The 9,825-nt window shown below is 53.9% G+C and overlaps 2 protein-coding genes across 2 annotated transcripts; both read left to right on the forward strand.

The window, feature by feature from the left end:
• The first annotated feature begins 2,199 nt into the window (after nucleotides 1-2,199).
• Nucleotides 2,200-3,444, forward strand: LOC121362990 (C-C motif chemokine 5-like). The gene is made up of 3 exons (XM_041484958.1): nucleotides 2,200-2,324; nucleotides 2,568-2,679; nucleotides 3,133-3,444. The coding sequence occupies exons 1-3, from the start codon at nucleotides 2,252-2,254 to the stop codon at nucleotides 3,230-3,232; spliced, it is 285 nt and encodes a 94-aa protein (XP_041340892.1). The 5' UTR covers nucleotides 2,200-2,251; the 3' UTR covers nucleotides 3,233-3,444.
• Nucleotides 3,445-3,986: 542 nt separating this feature from the next.
• Nucleotides 3,987-9,617, forward strand: TRIM50 (tripartite motif containing 50). Its single transcript, XM_041484942.1, has 6 exons — nucleotides 3,987-4,625; nucleotides 5,250-5,345; nucleotides 7,163-7,393; nucleotides 7,498-7,520; nucleotides 8,078-8,190; nucleotides 8,676-9,617. Exons 1-6 carry the CDS (start codon nucleotides 4,188-4,190, stop codon nucleotides 9,245-9,247), a joined length of 1,473 nt encoding a protein of 490 aa, XP_041340876.1. The 5' UTR covers nucleotides 3,987-4,187; the 3' UTR covers nucleotides 9,248-9,617.
• The last annotated feature ends 208 nt before the right edge of the window (nucleotides 9,618-9,825 follow it).

A 9,825-nucleotide genomic window follows, 5' to 3' on the forward strand; every position in this document is an offset into this window, starting at 1 on the left:
TTGCTTTGATTTCAACAGAGAATTACTGCAGTGCCTCCGTGTTGCTCCATCCTTTGTTCCATGTCTCCCTTGGAGTGGCACACCAAGTTCCATCAGCATTCCTGCTCCTAAGGCGTGCAGGCAGTTTGTCCCTGTCCTTGCACTCCTTCTTGCTGAGCTCTGGATTTCAGTCTCCTCACACCTTTCTTGTCCCACTCTGTGCAGTGTGGGGGGGGAGTGGATCCATGATGGTGGTAGGACTTCATGCTCTTGGAGGTACCAGGTTTCATCCCAGTATCTGAATGAGCTCTGGAACAGAGAACAAGGCAAGTCATGGAGCAGGAAGGATCCCAGAGGAATCCTGAGCTCATCGGCTGTTTGGAGCAGGATATTCTGAGTCTTCTTCACAAGTAAAACCTCAGCCTTGATTCTGACTGTCTCAACTGACTCTTACTTCGGGAGTTTAACCCCTTAGCAGGAGCTGGGATGAAAGCGAGCCAATCCATGGAGAAAGAGCTTCAGAGAAGGGAATGGATGTGCCAAGGCTAAGCTGGGGACTGGGCTGTAAAGGCAGCAGAGAATCCATGGGCTGTATGGAGCCTGCCTTCCTGCTGTGGGAAGGGGCAGGTATGTCTCTGCTAAGGAAATGTCTTTCCAGAAACCCAGCAACATGCTGTGTGCTCCCAGGGCTCTGTGGGCAGGTCCTCCTCAGCTGCCCACTCCTCTGGCTTGCAGCTGCACCTCCCTAGCACCAAGGCATCATGTGTGGTCTCACCCAGGCTCAGTTTTATTCATGCTTAGTAACAGAGTGTTGTAGTGAGAGAAAAAGCTTTGTGTAAAACAAACTCCACCATGGCAGCACCCTGCACCCTCCAATGAGTCTGGCTCACTTTTCCAAGGAGTTCAGTCTCCTGAGATGTGCTGATTACCTATCGCATGCCCTGGAGCACTTCAGAGCCCCAGGCCTGTAATCCACTTTTCCAGACAATATCTCAATTTCCCTTTGATTTCCTCTTCTGGTTTCCTACAAGGAAGCCCATTTTGGGAGGGGGATTCTATTTTGTGATCATCCTCCTCCATAGAGGAGCAAGACCCCTTTTGTGACTGGACCATCAGGAAAGGCAGCCTGCTCCTGTGGCTTTCCCATTGTGGCTGTGGTTGCCCAGCACCCAGACACGTTTCCTAGCACCATGGAGACTTCGCTCTTCCTCCACTCTCCTGAGGCTTTGTCCACAAACCTTTACCTGGAAAACAGCAGAGCCCTTCTGGAGGGATGTAACATTTCCAACAGTTTTTCTGACAGTGCAGAGACACCTTTCCTAGCCCAAGCAATATGTGCTAAATCAGCCAATCTTTTCTCTGTGTGTGTTTGGCAGCTGGGACAATGACAGAGCAGTGTCAGGAGGGTGCTAGTGCTACCCTGCTAAAACCAAATAATTATCTTTGTCAGCTTTGCTCTGCTAACATGGTCATCAGCTCCTAAAGTTCTCTGTGGGCATCAGTGGCCGATTCCCATGTCCATGAAGAGCTGAATACTATTTTAGCTGTCACTAGTATTTGAGAAGTTGTGATGTAGCAGAACCGGTTCCCTAAATACTTGTTGCAAGGGATGCTCAAGGGCATAAGAGGAGTCCAGGTCTGGAACTGCACCATGCTCTGCCCTCTGCTCTTCACATTTATGCACCGATGGCCTTCAGAGTCCCCCATTGCAAGTGGGACCCAGCATGGCTGGTTGGGCACACGGGTGGTCAGCCTGACTCTCAGACTTTCCCTGCTCTAGTTGCTGTGGCAGAGATGAGATCTCCTGTTTGTCCATGATGTAGATGTTCTGGGAAACACAAGTGCATGAAACTGTGGTTGGCCTTCATCCACTGCTGTGGATGACTTCTAGGCAAGAGGTCCACCTACTGATCTTCTGAATTACTAATTCTGCGTTTTCTGCAGAGCCCTTAGGTCAGGGGAAATGAAATGACAGGTCATATCCTGTTCTCTGTCCTCTCATAGTATCTTATCACCCTTGGTATCATACCCTGTGCCATGTCAGGACGCTGGTGTCATCAGGGTTCTGGACAGTTTCCTCTGCAGGGCTGTGTGGTATCCTTGACACTGCACTTTTTCCATTGTGTCATGGCTTTCAGCAATATTTCCATCCTTGGTTCCTGTCTCCCTATATAAAGAGGGCTGAACTGGGGGATCCCACACCAGGCACAGTGAGGGACACTCTGCAACAGTCCAGCCTCACTCCTACAATTCACCTCCACCCAACAGGACCATGAAAACCTTCACAGCAGCCCTTTCTGTACTTTTTGTGGTTGTCTTCTGCTACCAGGCCACCTCTTCACCAAGTGAGTCCAATCTCTCCTCTCCGAAGAGCTGTTTCCTCTTTCTGTCTGCTGTATAAGGTCTAGTAATGCTTGGCAGCTCTCTCTTACTAGCATCAGGAGAGGCCTGTCTCGGGGAAGATGGCTGTGGTGGGAGCCCACTGTGGGAGCAGCACTTCCTCCAGTGGGACTCTTCTCATCTTCTGACCCTACTTCTCCCCATTGCCACTTTTCCTGGTCTGATGTAACAGAAAACTTCTCTTCCAGTTTCTCTCAACTTTGGTCCCTGCTGTGTTGCGTACATCACCAGACCATTGTCCTTGGGCCGTGTGGTAAAGTATGAGCATACAGGCAGCCACTGCTCTCCACCAGCTGTGATGTAAGTAGATCTCAAGCCCTGCTTGTCCTGAGAGTGTGAGGGAACCCACATCATACCTCATCCTGACATGGAAAAGTACTGGGCAGGGCTCTCCCATGTGAGGAGAACAGCCTGGGAACGTATCAGAGGGCAATCCCACATTCCAGGCAGCCAGTTTGTGGACCTCCTTATTAGATTTGAGCCAAAAGCACTTTTGCTGGTCACCTCCCTCACCCCAGGTAGTGGGACCCAGCCAGGATGGTGAGATGCTGGGACAAGGTGGTTTAAGTGCAGAGAGCAGAACACCTGTAAGGACATGGAGCCACCCCCACCTCATTTCCCTAGGGTTGTTTTGCAGCCTGTAGAGGTATCTGGTGGGATATCTGTGAGTATCTGTCACTGTTGGTGTGGTAGTCCCACTCTCCTCCCTGTCTTCCTTTCCTTCTCCTCTCTTCACTGGATTTCCTTTTCCAGATTTACCACCATCAAGGACAAGCTGGTCTGTGCCAACCCTAATGACAAGTGGGTCCAGGACATAATGAATCAATTAAAGGACAATAAGCACAGTGGATGAGCAATACCCTGCTCTCTCCAAGCACCATTTCAGCAAGGATGTGCTCTCATGGACACCTCCAAGACATATTCTATTTTCTCATTACCTGGGAATTTGGCAGGGTATTCAACTCAGTCTTTAGCTCTTTTATGGAAGGTTGTGCAAAGGCAGTCTTAATTTATTTGACATTTTCAGTAAAACTTTTCATTCTCCTTTGCACTGAAGATGTTATTTTTGTATAATAAAAAGGAGCAAAACTTGCAACTTCTCCCAGCGGTTCTTGGGATTCAGAGACTGGGGTGTGTAGCAATGGCTGGAAGGGGGTCAGGGCTGACACTCGAGGGTTTGTGGGTGATGGGGTGACACCTGGCTGTCCCCCAACCCCTCTGTGCATGCAAGGGAGAGCACTTCTCATCCTGCCTGTCCCGCCTGCCTCCTGCCGCGGCACGTTCCCGAACTCCCGACTCCATGCAGTGGGTGCGTGTCACGGGGGATGTTTTGGCACAATCGTTGGTGCGGCGAGGGGTCCTTTACCTCAGCCAACATCTCTGGGCAGCGGGCAGGAGCCTCAGGGGTTCCACGGGCTGCTGAGCTCAGCCATCACCAGACCCGACCCCATGTCCACCACCGTCCCGGCCCGGGGCTCTCTCCGGCCGCGGGTTATTTCTGCTGCTTCCTAATGTGTCCCGCTCTCCCCGCGGGGTTTTTCTGTGGCTTTGCCCCCGCCGTGCTGGAGGCAGTCCCAGCCCTCGGGGCTGGCTGCAGCTGTCCCGGCCGGTGCCAGCTCCTCCCCCCAGCAGCACGGAGGCTCCGTGGCCGGTGCTACCCGGTGGCGAGGCCGGCTCGTCCTCCAGCCTTTCATGGCACTGCTGGTTCTTCCTCTCCGTGGGGCTGTGCCAGCCATGCCTGCCTGCGAGCCCGCCTTTGCTGGTTGACGAGGGGCGAGGGACGTGCCCGTCGAGACCAGCGGGCCACCATGGCGCTGGCAGGCGCCCTGGAGCGGCTGCAGGAGGAGGCCATTTGCCCCATCTGCCTGGAGTACATGAGCGAGCCGGTCAGCATCGACTGCGGCCACAACTTCTGCCGAGGCTGCATCGCCAAGCACTGCCAGGACAAGGGGCTGTGGGCCGACGGGCCATTCTCCTGCCCGCAGTGCCGGGCCTCCTGCCACCGCAGCGGCTTCCGACCCAACCGGCAGCTGGCCAACATCGTGGAGAGCATCCGCCAGCTGGGGCTGCGGGGCGGCCTGGGGCCCGAGCCGGAGCCGGGGACCCCCCTGTGCCCCCAGCACGACGAACGGCTGAAGCTGTTCTGCGAGGAGGACGAGGAGCCCATCTGCGTGGTGTGTCGGGAGTCGCTGCAGCACCGCCCGCACACCGTCTACCCCATCGAGGAGGCGGCGCACATCTACAAGGTAGGGGAGGCTGAGGCACCGGGTCCCTGTCCTGCCCCAGGCACTCTGGCACGGGGGTGTGCGGCCACCGGGACCCCAACACACTCAGTGGCTTCGCTGGGAAAGCAGCAGGAGGGACGGTGACCTCCCCCCCACCCCCGCAGCCGTCCTCGCTGCGGGGATAAGGCTGGAGCCGCCTTATCTTCCACACTGTTGGTGGATCCAGGCTCACCCTGTCCGTCCAGCTCGGGAACGCAGCCTGGCTCCCTGCCCATTCACAACCCCTGGAGAAGCTGAGCCGGTGGGTTCCAGAGGACATTTTGCCCCGGTGGAGAGATGCTGGCACCCAAATCCCACATCCCAGCTATGATCCTGGCAGTGCCACCATCCACCCTTCACCCCCGTGTTGAAAGAGGGCTGTTGCTTTGATCTCCAGGGAGGGAAAACACAGGGGAAACCTGCGGAGCATGGAGAGGGTTAATGCTGTGAGCAGAGTGAAAAGCACAGCTGCTTTGTTCGGGTGCCAGTGCCTGGCACTGCCTGGCACTGGGTCAGTGTCTCCCCCCAGGCAGAGGGGACCCAGCCAACCTGCAGTGCTCAGCGGGTGCTGTTGGGGTGAGTTGAGCCCATTTTTCCTCTTTCCAGGTCAAACTCCAGAAATCCCTGGAGAGTCTTTCAAAGGAAGTGGAGGAGGTGAAGAAACGTGAGTCAGCAGAAAGGATGAAAACCCAGGAGTGCAAGGCAGGTGCCTGTCTTAATTCTTTAAAAGTGAGCTTAAGCAATATCAGGATTTTTAAAAAAGCCACCCTGAAGGATCTTGTCTGGGACACAGATTTATCATTGTCTCCAGGCTGTGTCCCTGTGTTCTGCTGTCACCTGTATGAGCAATGCTGGAAGCTAGTCTCTGTAACCATGTGGGGCTCTATAAAAAGATTTGCAAGGAGCAGCATGCCAGATTCCCCGGAATCATGAGGACTTTATGCTGGTTAAACAAGTAGACATGGGCTATTTTTTATTGCCTTTTGTTTTACAACATGTGCTTGAGTTCCAAGCCAGGCGTGAGCTGTGTGATGAGCTCCACTCCACAGCAACAGGAACCAGAAGTGTTTTCATAAGAAAGAAAAAAAAGCTGAATTACTGCAACTCTGTCTCAGTCCAGACAGTTCTGGGAAGAGCAGACGCCAGAAAACAGCTGCATTTCAAGTCTCTTGGGGTGAAAGCTGGAAAGTAAAAGTAACTGCAGAAAAGGAAATGAAACTCCTGGATGAGTTATCCAGCCATGAATTTGAGCAGATGGTTAATCAGCTCTGGCAGGGAAGGCAGGTTTCTCTGAACTCCCCTAGTTTTTCGCTCAGCTCCCTTGCCTGTGGCAGTCCAGACAAGTGGTGGTGGGTTTTAAGGATGTCCCTATGAGCCCTCTGTCCCCACTGGGGCAGAGGGACAGAGAATGTGAGAGCTGTGTCACTGTCCTCTCATCTGCCTGAGTCAAGGCTCAGGATCGCGGCTCAACTGCCTCCAGTTTCCTCTGGTAGTGCTTTTACACTAAAAAGAACAAAAAGTCCCATGTGAATGGTGCGGGAAGAGGCTGCCCTGGCTTATCAAGTCTTCATGACTCAGGTCCAAGTACTTGGATGGGGAAAAGAAAGGAGTTCAATTTCCTTTCCTTTATCTTTTTCATTCTGTGGTTTCCTGGCCCAAGCTCACTGCAGAGTGTCTTTCTGCAGCTCCAGATTTCCAGCCAGATTTTAGGGATGAGGTGAAAAGCCCCAATGCACTGGGAGACCCTGCCAATTGCTGGCTCTTCACCTTGTAGTGAAACCCAGGGAGACTCTTGGGCTCTGTCTTTCCATCCCTCCACAGCCCCACGGCTTCCTTTACATGGCAGACAGAGACAGGACATGAGGGAACCATCTTAAACTAAGAGAGGAGAGATTTTGATTAGATATAAGGAAGGAATTCCTCCATTTGAGGGTGCTGAGGCCATGGCATAGGTTGCCCAAAGAGGCTTTGGCTGCCCCATTCCTGAAAGTGTCAAAGGCCAGGCTAGATTGGGCTTGAAGCAACCTGGTCTAGTGGAAGGTGTCCCTGCCCATGGCAGGGGGTAGAAGCAGATGGTCTTTAAGATCCCTTCCAACTGAAACCATTCCATGATTTTATGACTTTTCTACCTCTTGCTCTTAACTGGGGATTTTCCCAGCATTGTCCACCTGCCCAAGCAGTTTATTAGCCTGGATTTGGCTGGAGGTATGAGTTGTAATAAAAACCTACCCCGACACCTGAGGGCAACTCCTTGCAGCCCAACACACCCCAGACCTCTGGAGTCCTGCTGAGCAGAAATGCCCCAGGCAAAGTCCTGCTGCTGGCAAACTGAGGATGTGGAGTGGGAACTACAGTGAGGTGGAAGCACAAGTTTGCCTCTGGCTGGTTTTTAAATTCATGCACTTATCACAAAAATGCAGTGTTTTCCCAGGGCCTGATGCCGGGCATGGATGCCGGAGCATCTGGCTCTGTCTTGGCTGCCTGGATAATGTTCATCCCATGAATCTTCTTATCCCAAGGAGACAGTAAAGAAAAAGCGGGAGAGGATTGTAAGTGAGTTTGGGAAGCTGCATCGGCTGCTGGCTGATGAGGAAAAGCTACTGCTCCAGAAGCTGGAGGAGGAAGAGAAGCAGATTCTGCTGCTGATCAACGAAAACCTGGCCCGGCTGGTGGAGGAGAAGTGCTTGCTGGAGGAGCTGATCGTGGAGATAAAGGGGAAGAGCCAGCAGCCAGCTGATGGGCTGCTCAAGGTTAGGCTTTGTCGCCAGCACCACTAACTCAGCCCCAGTGCCTTTGCCACCTGGGTGGGTGGCTTGGCCCAGACAAACCCAGAGTCGTTTTTGTCTTCTTCTAGGACATGAAAAGCATCCTGAGTAGGTGGGTGATTTTTCCTGGTAGGTGCCATGATTATTCCTGGTAGGTACCCATGATTATTCCTGGCAGGTACCCATGGTTATTCCTGGCAGGCACCATGCTTGTTCCTCCTACTGTCCTGGATGCCTCCAGGCTTTGAGGCAGATGTTTGCATCTGTTCCACAACGGCCACCCCATCTTCCCTGCCCAGCATCTGCTTTGGTCCTCCTGGGATAGACACAGGAGGGACTGAGACAATCCCTCAGAGGTTACATCCTCTTTTTCCAGGGGCTCAGAGCCAAGGTCTTGCCTGGCTTGTGACATGTGAGCTGCATCCCCTCCTAAGGGATGTGCTGCCCAGTGGCTTTGTTCCTTCCTTCCCCAGGCCTGCCACTGCTGCTCCCTGTATCATTTAACTCTGATCTCATTTGGATTGCCAATATGCAAGTAATTATCCCTAGTGCTCTTCCCAGCCAGAGCTCCAGGGAGGCGATGGGCAACAAAATTGACCCCCCTCCCAGCTGGAGAGGGGCCATGGTGCAGGCTCTGGATACAGCTCAAGGGCATCCTTCCCTTCTCAGGTGTGAAGCGGTAAAGTTTCAATCCCCCAGGGCTGTGTCTGTGACCCTGAAGGAAAACTACAGCATTCCTGAGCGCTGCCTGGGCATGAGGGACATGCTGAAGAAGTTCAAAGGTGAGGGGGCAGCTCCTGGCACATTTGGGCTCTGGTTTTCCTCAGTACCCTGGGGCACAGGGACGTTTTTCCAATAAGCTTTGTCCAGTTGCTCTAAATTTGTGTACTGATGAGTTCAGGCTGGTTTCATGGTGGGAAGACCTTTGTTGTGGTCTTGGATGGATTGTGAGGGGACCCTGAAGCCCAGGATGTCCCTCGGGGGTTTCAAGCACCATGTTGCCCATGACCTCTTTCTGAAGCTGTGGAACTGCCCTCCTTGGCTTGGCTCTGCAGCCTGACACCAAATATTTTGATGTGGCTGATTTTCTATGTTACATTTCCCCGCTGCCAGACAGTGCTGGGAGCTGTGCAAAACCACAAGCAAATACTTGTGGGATGTGGGGCGGTTTGGGAGAGCCCAGCATTCAGGTCACAGGCACCTGTTTGTGTCTGTGCCTGCAGATGCCTGAAGCCTTGTCCATCCTTCCATCCTTCTCTCTGTCCAGTGGACGTGATTCTGGACCCAGAGACGGCACACCCAGACCTCAGTGTGTCTGAGGACCGCAAGAGCGTCCGGCGTGGGAGCAAGAAGCTGCTTCTGTCCCTCTTTGACAACCCCAAGAGGTTCGGCACCGCCCCAGTTGTGCTGGGCAGTCCGGGCTTCTTCTCGGGCCGCCACTACTGGGAGGTGCAGGTGGGAGACAAGCCCGAGTGGGGCCTGGGGCTGTGCCGAGAGGCTGCCGGTCGGAAAGGCTCTGTCCTCTTCTCCCCCAACAATGGTTACTGGGTGCTGCGGCTGCAAAATGGGGGCACCTACGAGGCCCTGACCGTACCCGTCTCCCCCGTGACCCTGAGCGTGAGACCCCGGCGCGTTGGGATCTTCCTGGACTATGAGGCAGGAGAGATCTCCTTCTACAACGTAAGCGACCGCTCCCACATTTACACCTTCACTGACAAGTTCTCAGGCAATCTCCGGCCTCTCTTTTTCTTGGGTGCCTTCTTGGGGGGCAGAAATGCAGAACCCTTGGTGATCTCCTGGGTCAGGGACCCACAGGGGACTGGATGCATCATCTTGTGAGAATGGCTGCCCTGGTTTGTCACTGGTGGGCAGAGACCTGCGAGCCCAACCAGCTTCTCCCGGTGAGTGGGGCAGCGCTAGGGGAAAACCTCAGTGCCCTGGTGAGTGTCCTGGCAGGATTCTCACATGGTTCTGGCTGCTGGGGTGACCTGCCATGTGTGACACCCACTGTGTGCCATGTGTTGGGAAGGCACTTTGCAGCAGGAATGTGCCGTAACCCTCTGTGCCACCGGTGGGGACAGGGGAGTCCCCTGATCACTGATGCCTTGATACTCATGTCACAGGCTGCTGGAGCAGGGTATGTGCCCAGCCTGCCATGTAGTGCTGACTTTGATGTGAATTGTATTGGAATAAAGCAATAAAGGCTTGATTTGGGGAACCTTGTGTGGTTAATGGTTGGGGTTTGTAGTGCTGCTACTCCAAAATATCTCAGAAGGCAAAGGGTGCTGCTGGACCTGATCCTCTCCAGCCCAGAGCGTCCTTGAGAGATCCCACTGTGGCATCTGTGGGACACAGCAGCACTCTCCAGACAGGGATTTGGGAGTGGCAGCTGCCTGTGGGTGGCTTCACCCCAGCCT

Source organism: Pyrgilauda ruficollis, unplaced genomic scaffold (assembly GCF_017590135.1).
Source record: "Pyrgilauda ruficollis isolate IOZ18807 unplaced genomic scaffold, ASM1759013v1 scaffold69, whole genome shotgun sequence".
Classification (NCBI taxonomy): Eukaryota; Metazoa; Chordata; class Aves; order Passeriformes; family Passeridae; genus Pyrgilauda; species Pyrgilauda ruficollis.